This window comes from Schistocerca piceifrons, chromosome 6 (assembly GCF_021461385.2).
Source record: "Schistocerca piceifrons isolate TAMUIC-IGC-003096 chromosome 6, iqSchPice1.1, whole genome shotgun sequence".
NCBI classification, from domain to species: domain Eukaryota; kingdom Metazoa; phylum Arthropoda; class Insecta; order Orthoptera; family Acrididae; genus Schistocerca; species Schistocerca piceifrons.
This window is the reverse complement of record NC_060143.1, coordinates 96,782,666-96,801,615: the sequence shown is the minus strand read 5'-3', so window position 1 is coordinate 96,801,615 and position 18,950 is coordinate 96,782,666. Positions and strand designations below refer to the sequence as shown.

At 39.0% G+C, this 18,950-nt stretch overlaps 1 protein-coding gene across 1 annotated transcript in view; it reads right to left on the bottom strand.

The window, feature by feature from the left end:
- The window catches only part of LOC124802996 (RING finger protein 44-like), a 127,441-nt gene that overhangs the window by 16,073 nt on the left and 92,418 nt on the right, over window positions 1-18,950 (bottom strand). Inside the window, exons 10-12 of the mRNA XM_047264099.1 lie at window positions 17,215-17,325; window positions 15,049-15,191; window positions 12,861-13,031 (exon numbers count right to left, since the gene is read on the bottom strand). Of these exons, the coding sequence (XP_047120055.1) occupies window positions 12,861-13,031; window positions 15,049-15,191; window positions 17,215-17,325 (425 nt within the window). The remainder of the gene's footprint in view (window positions 1-12,860; window positions 13,032-15,048; window positions 15,192-17,214; window positions 17,326-18,950) is intronic.

Sequence of the window (18,950 nt, the reverse complement as noted above, 5' to 3'; positions counted from 1 at the left end):
CGTGACTGCAATAAAATTTGTAAACCAGTTGTAAACAGTTCTTTCTGAAGGCGACAAATCACCAAAAGATGAATAAAGTGATCCGAGGCGTTGTCACTGAGCTAGACCTTTACAAGTATCACCCAAACACCTTCATGTGAAATTTTCCACATTGTTCCTTTAAGTGCGCACTGACAAGAAACTACTCTACCAATTTCCGAGCTGCCACTTTTCTAACATTAACAATTTTCAAAACAATCGTAATGCCATATCCTTAATGACTTCCATCTAGTGGTTGTTTTTGGAAATTAAATAAAAGGCACACATTGAAATGGTTGTACTTAGAATTGTCAGAAAGAAAGGAAAAGGTGGAGGGAATCATTATCAATGCGTAGCACGTTTGTCGAGTATTTGCACCAGATTGTGTTAGTGTATTACTAATTTTTGAATCTTCCCACTAATGTTTCATTACGTTTGTTAGTCCTGTAGCAGCAGGTGTCCGATACTGAGATGAGTACATAAAAGAAGAAGAAAAAAGTGTCACTGAATTCCTCACCACTGAACTGTGACGATTCAAATCTAATGAAACAGCTAAAGGTGGCAATGGAGATGGCACAGTAGACGTCAGTAATGCTGAGGCAGTTGGTACTGCATTAAAAGTGGTGTTAAAAAGGATGAAATGCCTTAGAGAAGTTGTTATGCAATCTCTGTTATTGCAAAAGTAGTGCGATATGGGATTTGTTAAGATGTGCTGGCCTGAAGGTGACGATTTATCTGAACACCATTATCACTGGAGACAAGATGTCTCAACACTATGAGCTGGTATCCGAAAGACAGTCCACTGAGTGGAGACATGCCAGTTTTCCAACAAGGGCAAAATTCAACACAGGTCTGTACACAGTTTTCTGGGATAGACGAGGAGTGGTTCTTTTGAATATCTTGGAGATTAAGGTAACTGTCAATTCAGAACTCTATATGGCGACAATGACTAGGCCAAAACCACAAATTTCCAGACTTAGGCCAGAGAAGAAGACAAAGTTCCGCTCACAACACAATAACGCTAGGCCCGACAACAGTTTTGCAACCTCAGAACTCATTTCAAAATTTGGATGGAATGTTTAACCACATCACCTGTACAAGCTTGATTTAGCACCTTCAGACTTCCATCTCTTTGGGCCTATGAAAGATGGCACATGTTTTCCCAACTGAGATGCTGCTGCCAAAGCTGTAAGACAGTGGCTAGCCATTTCTATAAGAATGGCACAGAGGCTCTTATTCATAGTTCGCGACAGTGTGTAATGAATGGTGGTGACTACTAGGACTGTTGATATTGTCACATAGAAGAAGGTGTAAGTAGATGAATGACTAACACTAACTTCACTTAATGAAGGTTTTTTCAGCACTTGCACATACAAGAGTGCAGAGCAAACTGCCTCCGGCCAGAACACATACAGTATATATACAGCGGCAGAACATTCCGGTACAATGATACTTCATATTTGTGGATACTTCTAGAATGTACTCGAACCGAATATAGAAATTAAAATTGTACAGTCCAGGTGAGATTTGAACTCACAATACTCCATGCAAGTTTAGTATTATCACTAGAGGCACCAGTTTTTGGCAAAGCGCGAAATCGCGAAATTTTCACGAAATTTTACACATCTTGCTGAAAACGCGAAACTATTTACTTTTAAGCCGAATCACGAAATAATTGACGAAACTTTGCAAAATCTCGTCAATTGAACTTAACTGCAGAAATTCAATTGGAGTTATGGTAATACAATCTGGATATCGATTGTACACCGTTTCGATATATATAATATATCGAGTATTCCAAAGACATTCTGCAGTGTTCTGGCGGTGTATTCAGTATTGTGTGTTGGAAATCGTTGTGGATCACCGGTGCATTGAGTGTGGTATTTTGTGTTTTGTTTTCGTGTTACAGATAATTAATATGGTAGTGACAGTTTTCGACCAAGAAAAGGAATTTTCGTCAGAAGGATTTTATGTTTTAGACAAAAGTAGGAAGATACTTATGTGCAAATACTGCAATGTGCGTATTGAGTGGCAGAGGAAGGACACATGCCTGAAACACATTAATAACAGTTCTTCCCATAAGAAGAACAAGGAGAAGGCGCTAACAACTACTGGTATAAAAAGACAAGCTATGCTCATGGAAGTCACTGCAGCGGCAAAACGAGCGAAAAATGATAAAGAAGAATTCATTTTATCGACTACTCTAGCTTCCATTGAGGCTAACATTCCGATGGAAAAAGTTGATCATCCGAAGCTGAGAGAATGGATGAACAAATACATACCAGGTTTGTGTAATAATTAATTTACCGTCTGCTAATCGCAGCAAAGATTAGGTAATCTTGATAGCCAGTAATTTTTGTTGGTCAGAATAGGCCTATATTAAAAATAATTTTTCCTTGAGCACACACTTAAAAAAATTCTTATAATTGGGTAATGTGGTAATTTAATTCGATACATAATAATCTAATAGCAGTTATATTGACATTTTTAAGGTGCTGGAGAATTACCCTCAGCTGGAAGACTACGGGAAGGTTACATACCTCGAATCATCAAAGAAGAAGAGGAAAGATTAAAAGGAGCCGTGAAAGACGAAAGAGTTTCAATTCTTTGTGATGAAACGACAGACAGAAAAGGGCAGTGTGTGTTCATGGTTCTGATATAAGTACTTAGTTGTGGCGATGGTGTAGTTCAGAAATTATTTGTCGGGGAGTGAAAGTTATTGAAAATTCAAATGCTACAGAATGTGCACAAGCAATTATGAGTGTAATACAGAAACTTGAAATTCAGTACAGAAATGTAGTTTCTATAACTTCAGATTCAGCCCATTACATGGGCAAGTGTATAAAAGCAGTTAGGGTTTTAGTTTCGGAAGAGTTAGTACACACACAATGCTGGGCTCATAAATTAAATTTGGTTGGCAATGTGTGGGCTGTGGAACTTTGTGATTTGAACCATTGTGTTTTGCAGACAAAACACATATTCCTTAATACCCGAAAGAGAAAGCATGCATACATTCAGTTCTTAGCTCAGAAATATGTAGGTGTACACACAAAAGCTAAACTTTTCCCTATTCCTGTCATCACCAGGTGGAACTCGTGGTTTGAAAGTGTCGAGTACCTTGGAGAATATCTCTGTGATATAGTAGAATTTGTTGAAACTGTTGAAGATGAGGGTGTAGCTGTCAATTATTTTAAAGCTTTGACTTCTGCTGAAGCAAAAAAAAAATTCAATGTCTAGCTATTTTTCTTGTTGAGCACTGCTCAAAATGTTGCAATTTGCTGCTGACATTAGAGGGCTCCAAGATGTCGTTAATTCATCTTCTGCAGTCTAAGCTTGATGACCTTGCAAAGAGCTTTAAGTTACAAGAGGATGCATTCTAAGGTCTGTGTATGGCCACTTATACCAACACAAACAGTACATCTTCCAGTGTGTTTTACATATTTCCCATTAGCCACCTTCAGCAGAAATTTTTTTTCTGTCGATGAACACGATTTTCTGCAAATGGCAACGGTACTTCTTCAAAATGACTGAATATGACGCTCCAGAGTCCACAAGAGTTGGGCTGGTCGGCCACCCATGAGGATATAGACATAGTTTCCTATCATTTTTGTAGTGATCGAAGGCAGAGGGTATTTTTCTTCAGCAGCCTCACCTCCAAGGAAGGTCACAGCATTTAGTTTTCCAGATTGCGGTGGCTAGGTGATCGGCTGGAGCTTCTAAACGATAGAGACCTTGATCAGCGTGTTGGGGAGCATCCTCTCCAGAGGCTAGCTTGCAGAGATGGTGACCTACGTCGTCCTTCACCAACATCATCTTGTTCGCCTTTGTCATCCCAGAGTTGGCGTCGGCTAAGATCAGTCTGCTGTCTTCTGGCGTCATCAAATATCTGCCACATTTCTCAACAATAGCGCACCACATGTTCTGGCCGCCCACAGTGGAAACATACTGGTTGGTTATCCTGGGTCCTCCACACATCTGCCTCCTTGGTACCTAAACAGGTTCCTCATGCGGCATTGTGGAAATGTACCTCCGCCTGAGTCTCGACTTTTTCACCGTTTAAAGGGAAATGAGGGACAAGAGAATGTGTTCAATGTCTGTTCCACTTCCTCCCTTATGACCTCTTGAAGCGTCTCAGTTTTTTGCTCTCCGTGCAATCCAAGTGCCTTATGAACTTCCTCTTTCACTATCCGACGAAGAACACTTCCTCCATCACAGACATCGATACGACGTTTGGAAGCCGTTCAAACTTCTTGCGTGTAATTCTGTTTTGATGTATCGTCTCTACAGACTGGCACCATTTCATGAAATAGGGCTTGATACATGTCCTCAGCAACACCCTTCTTGAAAAGTGCAACCTCATCTTCCTCCTTCATTCTAGGAGCCACTATTTTACACAGCTCCAAGGCGTCTTTAGTGTAGGCCGCTGTAGTTTCTCCTGGATGCTGTGCCCTGCACTTTAATTTATCTTCAGCCTTGCGCTTCTGTCGTAGTGTGTCACTGAAATACTTGCGCAGTTCCACCTGGAATACTTCCCAGCTTGTGAACTTCTTCTAGTTGTTTCATACCATTGCTTGGCTGTACGCTCTAAGTAGAAAAATACGTTAGCCAAACACATGGCATTATCCCACTTGATGAATTTGGCTATAGGTTCATACACCTTCAGCCACATGTTTGGACCTTGGCCATTGTCACCAGAGAACCCGAAAGGATGTCTCATGTGGTGGCACACAGTTGCTGTCATTGTAATGTCCTTGTCTTCTGTCCCCGGTAGATTCTGATCTGTTGAATATGGCTCTAACTCTGGTTTCTCGCCACGTAAATGGTGGCTCTGTCTTGGCCTAATGAGAGCCACTGTGTCGACAATGTGCGGTATCACAAACTACAAAACCCAGCACCTCGTCCAGAATAATATCACGTAGATGTGCTGTAACTAGATGAATGATGAACACTAACTTCACTTAACGAAGGTTTCTTCAGCACTCGCACATACAATAGAGCAGAGCAAACTGCCTGTACAATGATTCTTGACATTTGTGGATACTTCTAGAATGTACTCAAACCGAATATAGAAATTAAAATTGTGCAGTTTTGTTGAGTTTTGAACTCGCGACCCTCCATGCAACAGTTTAGTATCATCACCACTACACCACGGTGTTAGTCAACTTCTTGTACGACAACATTTTTAAGATCAACGGGTATCTGATATGTCGATATTTTAAAAAATATTGTTATCGGCTCTCTGTATATCAAAAAAGTATTGATACATCAACGGAAAAAGTATCAATGTACCTGCCTATAAAAATATCAGCTGCACATTGTAAATACACGCCCAATTTTACGGCTGTGTATTTAAGTACTGATTTATTATTAAATATTATGTACATCAACAAGCTATTAGCCTTACCGTATTTACTCGAATCTAAGCCGCACTTTTTTATCCGCTTTTTGTACTCCAAAAAACCGCCTGCGGCTTAGAATCGAGTGCAGAGTAAGCGGAAGTTCTGAAAAACGTTGGTAGGCGGCGCCACAACTAACTTCTGCCGTCGAATATACATAGCGCTACACAGGCATGCTTGTGCAGACTCAAAGATAAATACTGGCACCAAAACCTCTGCGCCAATAAATAAATTAAAAGAAAACGTAGAAGAATGTAAACATTATGTCATGTATTCTTTCGTATTTGCTGCTATCTTATTTAAATCCCGTATGCCTAATAAACTAGGAAACTAGAGTGAGGCACCAGCAAGCGTGGAAGAATATACGTATCATGTCATTATTATATTCGTATTATTCTTATGCTGGATAGTGATACAGTCAGAAATGAAGCACGGCAACTGACTAGATTTTTGAATCTAAGATGACTAATTTCCATGCGGAATGTTATGTACTAAACAGGCGTCTGCAAGGATTTTCAAACGGAGAAAAATTTTCGCTAAACTCTCGTTCAGAACATCTATCATATGCAGTCTATTATTTGGTTCTTGTTGATCATTATCAAAGAAAGCAGCAGTGTAAGTAATAACAAATAACAGTCTCTTGTCATTCTTTCGCTTACGTGACAATTCCTCTCTTCTTTTTATTGTAAGTGGCGGTAGCGCGCACAAAAGCAAGCCATGCCTCGAACGGCGACATGTCAATCACTCATCAACAGAATTCGACAAACAATGCATGACACAGTACAATAATGCATTTTCAGCTTAGAGTGACGTAAACACCTATAACAAAGAGAACGGCACTGATCTGATTAAAGCAAAATAAGGGATCGATTCAAACCAGACAAAACATTTGAAAAAGGAAGGGTACCCTATAAATATGGACTGAGCGCCTGACACATACCAATGGCTACTTGATAAAGCTTAAATGTTGAGCTTACGACTCGAACCAAACTACTGTAGCTGTATATTCATCTATTCGACCTAAATTGTGTCTCATGTTACAATGGACCAACTTTGTTTCAATTTGGAGGTGCGGTCTAAAACTTTGCTCTCCCCCTTGAATTTCGAGTCTCAAATTTCAGGTGCAGCTTAGATTTGAGTGTGGCTTAGATTCGAGTAAATACGGTAACCCCCTTTGAGCAAGAACTGAAAGGAAAATGATGCATGTTCATGCTTGGCGATAACTTTGGTGACGATGGGAACTGCATGTTAGTGGCACAATAAAAGGTGTCCAATGGGTCCATTATTCGGTTTCATCACATATCTGATTTATTCGGAACACTTCATATTGACTTCACTGACTGTTCTTTGTGTGTAGCACAAATTGTGAAATACAGGATGAGTCACTAACTATTGCCACCAAGAATGGGACATGGAACATAAGTTGCTTGGGACAATGAGGGGAGGGGAGGGGAGGGGACAAAATATGACCTTTTTTGTTGCTATAGTTTGATATTTATTTTCTGACAGTGGCTATCGAGACGAATTCCATGATGTGTAGCAGTTAGGTCTTTGAAGGTCAAAAAGGTTGCATGAATGTCCATTTACAGAAGGTGTTCAAAGTAGTATCAATGTAGTGCTGCAATCTTCTTATCATGGACTAAGTGGTATTCCTTATCACATCAGCACTTATCGAAGCATATGCTCTGGTAATTCTCTCTCATATCTTCAGGTGCAGTTGGGACATCTTTATAAACAATGTCTTTTACGAATCCCCACAAGAAAAAATCTTTGTTGTTCCTGAAGGTATTTCTTCCAATAACAGACCTAATGTTTCTCGCAGGAATGTGGTGTTCTTCCTACCATTAAGGTTTCCTTCGATGAAGTTGGGGTGTATAATTCTGTCCGCCAGAATCCCACACCATACATTCACTGACATGGTTTCTGGAGTGAAACTTGTCGCATGCAGTCTGGCGAACGAGCCGGCTACATCTCCTTCGTGCCCAATTCAACGATTTGGGGATTTTTTCTGCAACTCATTTCTAGCAATCAGTGAAAAATGTGCCAGACACCCATTGTGTTGTACCACATTCTCTTTGCTGTTCCTAAAGGTATTTCTTCCAATAACAGACCTAATGTTTCTCGCAGGAATGTGGTGTTCTTCCTACCATTAAGGTTTCCTTCGATGAAGTTGGGGTGTATAATTCTGTCCGCCAGAATCCCACACCATACATTCACTGACATGGTTTCTGGAGTGAAACTTGTCGCAGCCAACATGGATTTTCTGTTGCCCAATAATGCACGTTATGCAAATTAACGTTTCCATGGTTTGTGAAAGTAGCCTCGTCAGTAAATGAAATCAAATTAATAAATGTGTCATCCCTCTGAATCTGAAGTTGAGCCCATCGTCAGAATTCATTGCGACGCATGCAATCTGTACCAGTTAATTCTTGGTGGAGACTGATATGGTAAGAATGTTATTTATGGCGATGCAGAACACGAATAATTCTACTCTGGCTTATGCCAGATTCCCTTGCGATTTCATGCGAACTAACACAAGGATCTCTAACCACAGTGGCAAGAGTACCAATTTCCATTTCCTCATTAGTAACTTTCCTTTGCCAGATACATTTCCGATGCATTAAAGATCCAGTTATTTTTAATTTGCTGTACACATTTAAATGTACGACGTGTAGGGTGAATATGTTGAGGACATCTTTCAGCGTGTAAGTCTCTAGCTCTAACTGAATTTCATTGGCATTCTCCATAACTAAGAAGCATATCGTATCGTTCTTCAAAGGAATACATCATTCACATTCACTTGATTTGACGACACTAGTCTTACTGTTCCTATTAGTGTTGTATTGCGAAACCGCCAAATGGTGTTTACATGTCAATGGCACGTTAGATGGATATGCCGTATTTGGCGAATATTTACTACTTGCATGGTATATGAGAGAGAATTGTCGGAGCATGTGCTTCTATAAGTGCCGAAGTGATAAGGAATACCAGTCAATCCATGATAAGAAGATTGCAGCACTGCAGTGATACCAATGGTCATCATTTCGAAAACCTTCTGTGAACGGATGTCCACGCCACCTTTTTGACTTTCAGTGATCTAACTGTTACACATCACTGGATTCATCTCGATAGCCGCTATCAGAAAGTAAATACCAAACTATAGCACCCCAGAGACCCCACCTAGCAACAAAAAACCAACAGCATATTATGGCCCCTGGTGTCCCATGCAACATTTGTCCCACAAACTTTTCAGCTACTATCATACTTATTCTAGGTAGCAATAGTTAGTGACTCACCCTGTATACAGGGTGTTACAAAAAGGTACAGCCAAACTTTCAGGAAACATTCCTCACACACAAAGAAAGAAACTATGTTATGTGGACATGTATTCGGAAACACTTACTTTCCATGTTAGAGCTCATTTTATTACTTCTCTTCAAATCACATTAATCATGGAAGGGAAACACAGCAACAGAATATACCAGCATGACTTCAAACACTTTGTTACAGGAAATGTTCAAAATGTCCTCCGTTAGCGAGGATACATGCATCCACCCTCCGTCGCACGGAATCCCTGATGCGCTGATGCAGCCCTGGAGAATGGCGTATTTTACCACAGCTGTCCACAATACGAGCACGAAGAGTATGTACATTTGGTACCGGGGTTGCGTAGACAAGAGCTTTCAAATGCCCCCATAAATAAGTCAAGAGGGTTGAGGTCAGGAGAGCACGGAGGCCATGGAATTGGTCCGCCTCTACCAATCCATCGGTCAACGAATCTGTTGTTGAGAAGCGTACGAACACTTCGACTGAAATGTGCAGGAGCTCCATCGTGCATGAATCACATGTTGTGTCGTACTTGTAAAGGCACATGTTGTAGCAGCACAGGTAGAGTATCCAGTATGAAATCATAATAACGTGCTCCATTGAGCGTAGGTGGAAGAACATGGGGCCCAATCAAGTCATCACCAACAATGCCTGCCCAAACGTTCACAGAAAATCTGTGTTGATGACGTGATTGCACAATTGCGTGTGGATTCTCGTCAGCCCACACACGTTGATTGTGAAAATTTACAATTTGATCACGTTGGAATGAAGCCTCATCCGTAAAGAGGACATTTGCACTGAAATGAGGATCGACACATTGTTGGATGAACCATTCGCAGAAGTGTACCCGCGGAGGCCAATCAGCTGCTGATAGTGCATGCACACGCTGTACATGGTACGGAAACAACTGGTTCTCCTGTAGCACTCTCCATACAGTGACGTGGTTAACATTACCTTGTACAGTAGCAACTTCTCTGACGCTGACATTAGGGTTATCGTCAACTGCACGAAGAATTGCCTCTTCCATTGCAGGTGTCCTCGTCGATCTAGGTTTTCCCCAGTCGCGAGTCATAGCCTGGAATGTTCTGTGCTCTCTAAGACGCCGATCAATTGCTTCGAACGTCTTCCTGTCGGGACACCTTCGTTCTGGAAATTTGTCTCGATACAAACGTACCACGCCAAGGCTATTGCCCCGTGCTAATCCATACATCAAATGGGCATCTGCCAACTCCGCATTTGTAAACATTGCACTAACTGCAAAACCACGTTCGTGATGAACACTAACCTGATGATGCTACGTACTGATGTGCTTGATGCTAGTACTGTAGAGCAATGAGTCGCATGTCAACACAAGCACCGAAGTCAACATTACCTTCCTTCAATTCGGCCAACTGGCGGTGAATCGAGGAAGTACAGTACATACTGACGAAACTAAAATGAGCTCTAACATGGAAATTAAGTGTTTCCGGACACATGTCCGCATAACATCTTTTCTTTATTTGTATGTGAGGAATGTTTCCTGAAAGTTTGGCCGTACCTTTTTGTAACACCCTGTATATGTACTGAAGTGCTTCTCGCCAAAACTAATGTATCAGAAAGTAATACACAAATGATGACATTCAGACAGTGGTGAGAAAAGGTTAATAAGCACAGACATTGGTAACCATAATTATTTTTCAGAGTGGACCACCTTTGATCTACATAGCCAACTACAGATTGGACAACACAACTATTAGTAAGTTCTCCTCTCACACATCTATTTCAAAAAGACTTTTGTAATCATATTTTTTGTTGAATCTACATTTATGAATTCTACTCACTTATCTTAAATTCCAGGCTTTTTAAATTATGCTTTCAGTAGCATAAAAAGGTTAAAAGAAATTAATTTCTTTCAAGTTTCTTGTTGTAGCCATTTTCACAACAGACATATATTAACTGCAGTAATTAAAAAAGTCTTTTCTATGCTGCACATTATTTTTTTTTTTTTTTGTTTTACTTATGCATTCGGACATATTATGCCTCTTGAATGTCGCATACTGGTTATAGATTTAATACAGTCCCTGGAAGTTTTCATAATCAAATGGAAAAGTTCTTATGGTTTAGGTTCTAATTCTTTATTTTGCAAATAAAAAGCAGCCATCTCCAATGTGGAAAACTGGTTGAATGCTTGCAGTTTTTATCAAGATCACTGTTTTCGAAACACAACACTCTGGGCCTAGAGTCTTTTTTCTGTTTCAAGTGTAAGTGTGTGTGTGTTTTAAACAGTTTTGCTGTTTTTGTTTATTTGTGTGGCTTTATGTGTATTGATTAAGTTCCATACATGCACACAAATCTCTCCCCCCGCCCCTCCATTATACACTTAAGAGAGGAATAAGATTTGTGATCATCTATTTATGATTTTTTTTGTATTATGTGATTAATTAGTGTAAACAGTGAGTGGTTAGCTATGTTCACTTTGTAATTTAGTGGTAGCTTCTTTTCTGCCTTTGTTTTGTATATGAAAACAAGCTACTACTAAACAACCAAGTGAATATAAGTAACCACTCACTGTTTACACTAACGGATAATCGCAAATACCATTCCTTGCCTATGCATGCATGCACACAAATATTACACATACAGTCAAATAAAAACAACTGAAAACACAAACTTGGAATGTAAGCAACAGTTACAAAAACAAATGTAACTACACACAGAAAATGGCAGTTAAAGTGCTATGTTTCAAAAAGAGAGTGGCCACAAGAAAAACTGTAGGCTTTCAAACAGTGAGAGAAAGTTGCTTGGATTACAAATAATGAATTAGACACTGATCTGTAAGTACCCTTCTATTTCATTGTAATGAACTGTTTTGAACTGTAACTTATATCCAACAACAACAAAAAAACGTGATGTTCCAGGATACCTACTGAAGATGCCTTGTTAAAAGAAGCAACACACACGAGGGTTTAAGTAAAATAAATAATGTGCAGCATGCACAGCGTTTTTCCCTTTGTAAATTACTGCAATTTAATTTCTTTCCTTAAAAACTGTTTTATAACAAAAATTGTATTTTTGTGTGTACTCTCTTAACATTTCCTCCACTCTTCCAGCATTTAAACACGCTATAAATTCATCTGCAATGACATTTTTTTTTTAATTTTTGTCTCCTCTCCATCTTAAATTACATATAAGTGTGTGTTTGCAGTGTCTGGGAGTTATTCCTTTCCTTTGTACATTTACCCATACTCCACGTAGACTTACGTGTTGTTACGTGCCAGTAAATATGTATGTTGTATGGTGTCCACCATTAAGCCACTTGGCTACTTCCAATACGGAAAGATTAAGGGTGGGGATTTTCATTTGTTAAGCGTTTAGACCACATCAAAACTTTGAATCTGACAGATGTGTGTTGGCTAGTGCTTGTTTGCATCTTATAACTCATCACTTTATAATATTCCAGACACTGTGGGACCTTGCTTACTTGTTTAGTGAATATCAGAAATTGTTTCAGTCTTCAGTCAGTGTAACATTCAGTGAATTCTGGAAACATTCAAAATTTCATGTTTATTAATATTCCAAAATTATGTGGAACTGACCTGATACTCATTTCATTAGAAATATATCACGTTTGCTGCACTTTTAATATATTTTGGACAAAATTCTAGATCAATTAGTTTTATTGTTAATATTTTTATATAAATATCATTTTCTGGTAAAAGCAATATAGGGAAGGTTCATGTTTTGTTAGACCCTGGTCAGGTTACTCTCAGACAACATCGTCTCCCAATATTTTAGATGTGGTACCACATAACACAGAGATGACAGCGATTTGTTATAATGAAATAATAATAATGTATTTTAGTAACCTAGAAATAATATAAATGCTTAAGTAGGGTCTTTCAAGTCTGCAACTAAAACCATAATGGACGGCATTATACTAACTGAATGCTCATAATTGAGGAATGTTTCAGTCCTACTGGCAACAAAATGTTGCTATTCTTGGCATCTGCATGGAGAGGGAAAAAAGATCATAAGTTTACCAACTTAACAAAAACCAATTACTTGAAGGTAATAATTACACCCATTCCTTACATTATTACAATAGTGAAACTACAATTATCTGAAATTCAATTTACTTACTTATACGAGGGTAGCTGCTCTATCTCAATTTTTGCCAGTCCACGAGGCTTGGCTTCACCCAATCTCTCTGCCAAATGGAGCAGAGCTTCATAGTTTTCAGTCTCTGTTGAATCAGGGCTACCCAAATCAGCTTGACTGTATGGTGACAATGGAGCATTTGAGAACATAGCACTGTAGACAGAAGTGGAAAAAAAAAAAAAAAAAGGAAACAAATATGTAGTTTCACCATAAAACTGTATAATTACAAAATTCAAGCTACAATGGATTCAACAATTCAATCTAAAACTTATTCAACTTGACGAACTAGCTCTAACTTCTAAGCTTCATGAATACAACAGAATTCCCCTCCTCCATAAAATGTCATTTCATAGAGCATGACGTACCACAAAGGTACTGTCTGAATGGGTAAATATGATTTACATCATGTTCGGCCTGGAATCTCATTGACTGGAGTATAGTTGTCTTCAGTGATGAGTCCCACTTCGAAATGAGCCCTGATGACAAGTGAAGACATGTCTGGAGATGCCTGGCATAGCAATGGGATACCAACCTGATTGTCATGTGCCATATGGCCTGCGAACCAGGAGTAATGGTCTGGGCTGCCATTTCATTTCATAGTAGGACCCCTCTGGTTGTCATACATGGCACCCTTACAGCACAGTAGTATGTTGTTGATATTCTACGCCCTATTTTGTTGGCCTTCATGGCAATCCATCCTGGACTTACATTTCAGCAAGAGAATGCCCATCCACACACAGCATCAGTTTCTAAAGGTCGCATGATCTCACCGCAGTTAAGAACCTTGGAGCATTCATTATGGGAGGGGCCCTTTAACCAGTTCAGGATTTTGACGATTTATTGATTTTAGCACACTGCAATACTTGGTATTTTATAAGTAATTTAACACACTTATAATATGTGTATAATTTAAAATGAGTAACACTAAATAAGCTAATGACTTGGAGTATGAAGTAGAAAAGATAAATTCTAATATATGGTATATCAAATTATTGAAGATTTTTACACTGTTCAATCACTTGGACCTCAGCCAAAGTTCAGCTTTTTTAATGCCAAACTTTTTTTCCTACAAGTTTTCCTTCCAAATCGTCTGCTTGAGTTATTGTAGATTCTTCAGGCATATAAGAGGAAGTAGTGTTTCCTGGAACGGCAGAAAAAAATTAGAAGCTCTTGTACGATGAAGGAAAGTAGAAGTTAAGAATGACGTACAAACTTTGTTGGAAATTATCCCTCAGACGTCTCCAAACAAAAAGTTTGGGGAGATAAATCCGGTAATCTAGGTGGCCGCAGGTCACATAAGATGGTACTTCCATCAAGGAACTACATTATCATTGGGTTACTTGATGTGTGCACTGTTACACCATCTTGCTGCAACTAGCAGTGTCGTTTACACACCTTTAACACTACTAATTGAACGACGATATCCTGGTCACACTCTGAGGAGGAAGAGCCACCAACAGGCATACAGTTCTTTTGCGCACAACTCCAACTTTCTGTGGATTTAATGGCAACTTTGGGAAAACATGAGGGTTTACTAAACTCCAATCTTTGTAATTCTGGCTGTTTACATAGCTACATAGATGGAACTATTGTTCATCGGAGTATAAAACATAATCACTATTGCAAATAAAACACAAAAAACAATGACAGTAATGTAGTCTTTTTCAAATGTGATATTAGACAGAGTTACAGATTTTTTTGTGGGTCTGCAACCGCTCCTGTAAGACCTTCCAGTTTTCTGACAGTTTTCAGATTGACTTTCTCAGAAAACGTATCAAGGATGCATGGATATTCGCCACTCAGGCATCACTTCAGACCGAACATCAGCCGGAATGTTCGGATTCCTTCATACGCTATTGGTTTTTCCGAAACGAGGGACTTTGCGTGAAATCTTCTCAGTTGTTAGGTGCTTTTATTTCAGGAAAAGCTACCCTAAACTCTTCCTGGCAATTTAACAAAGATTACAATTTGAAGTAACTTTCAACAACAAACGCACATTCAGTCTGGGGGGGGAAAAAAAAAGAGTGTGTGTGTGTGTCTTACAATGCCATCTCTTGCCAACACAGACATTCCTGATAGTAAGAAAGTCATGATATTTTTTTTTTAAATTTCAGGTTGTGTAACTTACGGCTCACCCTTATTTTTAATCAATATAGTAAGTAACACTTACAGGAAGTGTAACAGAAGCCCTGGATATGATGTGGAAGCAGGAAGAGTAGGAGTAGGTCTCCACCGGCGTGGTCCAACACGTCTGCTGGGTGTGCTAGGTCTACGACTTCGTGTTGATAGGTGATCTACTTGAGCTGTTCTTTGCTGTAACACAACAAATGAAGGAAAATGTGTTGATGACAACATACCATAGCATAGCATAAATACACAAAACTGAGATTTAACATAAAAAAGCAACACATGTCTATCTTCACTGAACACAGCTTGTAACCCAGAGGCCAAAGATTTAATTTAAATAGTAATTCTTCAGCAGTTCCAATACTGCAACCTGCTTTTACACCATCTTCCTCTGCATTACCTACTTCATAACTTGTAAAGGGTCTCAATAAAAAGTAATTGTACAGTGTCAGCCACCTCATTTTGATGTGAAATGCTCCCTCCTCTGTACTGCAAATTTATATTTGGACTGATTTCTGCAAAACTACACTGTCTCATTATGACCTTAGCTTTTCACAATAGTGCTTTACAAGCTCAATTATTCTACCCCCCCCCCCCCCCCCCCCAAAGCTGTTTACTGTTCAACAACCACACTCCCCTTGCAACATCATCATAGCCATACCCTACACCTCACCTATAATACTTCATTCTCTTGATTCCTATCCTTGCAGCTGTTCTACTTTAGAGTTTTTCCTACCTTCCCACCTCATTTATCTCGATATCCACTTTATGATAGGGTCAGTCTTTTTAGACTGCCATCATAACAAGGGATACGCAAAGATTTCTCAGTTTCTGAAGTTGAATATGAAGATGGAAACAGAAGCTCACACTGTCATACACAATATGCTGCTGAGGAGCCAATACTGGTGTTTATTCGCCACATGGGCCAACTGAAGGCTTTTTTGCCAATTTCAGGGCTTTACAGAAGGGCATTTCTTCTGTGCTGGCATCTATTTATACCAATCATTTATTATTTTATATTTATTGCAATGAGTACAGTGATTATCTATGTCCAGATAGTTTTCAGCCATGAAAGCATCTCCAAAATTGCCACTACTGTCATCCATCACAGAAAAATGGAACAATGCTTTGGCAACTAACTGCTCCACTTTTATGTTTCCCTTTCTTTTTCTCTGTAATGACTCCTGAAGTGAATTAATATCATTACAGTTATACAAACAGCAGCCTTGAATCTTCTGATTATTATAAATACAATCATATTCACACTAATCTGTGTATACTAACTCAACACTAACCTGTATATACTACAGTAATACAACACCAACTTAAGACCTAGAATATATACCAGTTATGCACAAACCAAATTTGTGTGTCAAGCACACAACTTAGGACGAAAAAACTGAAAATTTGGTTTAAGCTATTCAAAAGTCTGTAAAGCTAAACTAGCTCCATATTTCTTAAGATTAGTGCCAGAAAAGCAGTTTTTACCTGGCAATAATTTATGTGAAACAATATTCATAAAAATAACACACAAAAAACTCAATAAATTCAATTTCAATACTTGGTTAAAAATGCAGAATTCTGAGATTTTACAAAATTCCTGAAATTCCCCAATTTTTCCATGTAATTGAATTTTCAGAAGAAAAGCCACCCCAGGAACTGCATGTGGACTGTGTTGTTAATACTGTTGGTAGGAAAGAAGTAATAAACTAAAACCTCGTATCCAGTGCTCAAGTTTTACTGCATGAACAGCGACAATGTGGTGAACGATAAAACTTTCCTTTTCTGGGTGGGAGGGGGGGAGGTAGGGGAAAGGGAAGGAGGGAGGATGTCAGTGAGAAAGTTTCATAAAGGTCTGGAATTATGTGGAAAGTTTACTGGAAGTCGTTAAGTGCGACTACCCTAAGTGGGTAGTTTACGCACCACAAGTTATGCTGCCTTGAGAGAGAGAGAGAGAGAGAGAGGGATATTAATACTTGACTTATTGTGTTAAATCTTTAACCTAAGATTATACTTCTTAATAAGTGGATTAAAGCAGTATTTTAAATTTGGTGAATAATAATATGAGAAACTAAAACCTTTTGTTGCCCTTGGAAGCCATTAGATACGTAATTGGCAACTAGTACTGGGTGGCTATTTCAGCTGTTCAGTAATGTAACAGACAATTCAGCAGTAATTATTAATTCTATTAATAGTAAAGAGAGAGTACCTCTGTTACAAAAATCGGTGGTGGAGATGGAGTAGTCGTGTGCAGATGGGTTCCATGCAGCTGGTGGAATGTAGATCGCTGGTCCGCCAGGAGTTCCACTGCATCAGCATGCTGCAAATGTGATTTTCATCACAATGTAAATTTTCAAATACTATAATGTTATTCCAACAAGTGGGAAGCATACACCTGAACAACAAAACCAAAATATAGACCCAAGACGTCACTACCTTGAAATAATCTTCACAAGATGACTGCAATCAATATTAGGTAAATCCAGAGAGGAGCCAAGGCTGTCCCCCAGCTTTCATTCGAGTATGCTGCCACAAAAATTGCAGGGCACATTTCTAGAGCCCTTAGCCCTTATGTGCACTAAGGAGGAAATAATGACATTCACACCAAATAGTCAATGCTATGCACGGAATCCAAATGGTCTCCTTGCTTATGTGGGTTTTATGTAGCTTAAATCACTAAGCCTCGATAGTTCTCTTTAGATTATTTAAAGTTTGTATGTTCAAATCTAGTTCAATTCGCTAAGCATTCTTTATACACTTGCTAAGAAAGGATTTTTGAAATGCAACCCCTCAAGGAATCAAAGCAGTATCCCCCATCCTTCCCACACCCTGCCCGTACCTCACTCTTTGCTCCAAGAAACATGAAATCTGGTGGCAATATGTATTTTATCGTACTCTTCCAATGAGATGTGTAAATGGGAAATCCTCTGCTGACAGTGATTTCAAGTAACTAGCGACTTAACTGTAGCAGATGATGGGGTTTGTAGGGCTGAATTTAAATTTGTGGTCTAACCTAACCATAACCTTGTGATGTGCAAATGTACCTCAGAAAACAGCAATCAACCATCTGCGGAAGAATTAAAATCACGATCGCTTTGTTCATAGCGTTTGAGGCTAAGCTCAACAAGCAAACTCAAGACAAAAAAAATTCATAATGTGTTTGTTTGCAAAGACATCTTCCGTAGCAAAATTTCAGTTTTAGTGGTAAAAGCAGACTGTAATATCGCACTGTCATTGGTTACCTGAGACTATCCTCACACTGAGTATGTTACCAACTGATTAGCAGTCCTGGTTGGCACTTGGTTGCACATTATGCATGATGAAAGCAGATTCTAGATGAAAAAAAGAATGATATGAAGAAAAGTAAAACCAAATAAAGTCAATATGATGACGAAAATGATGCAGCACAGTATTAAAAAATAAAAACATTCAAACCAATTACTTAAATAAAAATGATAATGTCTTGACTACATCTAGAAGAATAAAAAATTTCACTGCATTTGCTGCGATTTGAACCTTTCATCTTCTATACATTAGGTCTGTACACTGACCACTATGCTGAACTATTACACTCCTAAAGCCTGTTGCATTTACGACACTGGTGTCCCGGTCACAACAATTAATCGACAGCCTTCAAAAATTTGGCTTCATGCAATGTCGTGTGAAGCTCATTTAATGTAATACGAAATACAAAGGGTCAACCCACGATTCAGGATACATACCCATCAAGAAAGAAAGCCGGTATGAAATAATTGTTGTGGGAGTTTGGTATTAACGAATTGTTCGGTCATGACGATGAGCTCTCTGGTTGAAGGAAACCAGCTCAACCTACATCTGCATCCATACTCCGCAAGCCACCTGACGGCGTGTGGTGGAGCGTACCTTGAGTACCTCTATCGGTTCTCCCTTTTATTCCAGTCTCTTACTGGTCGCGGAAAGAAAGAT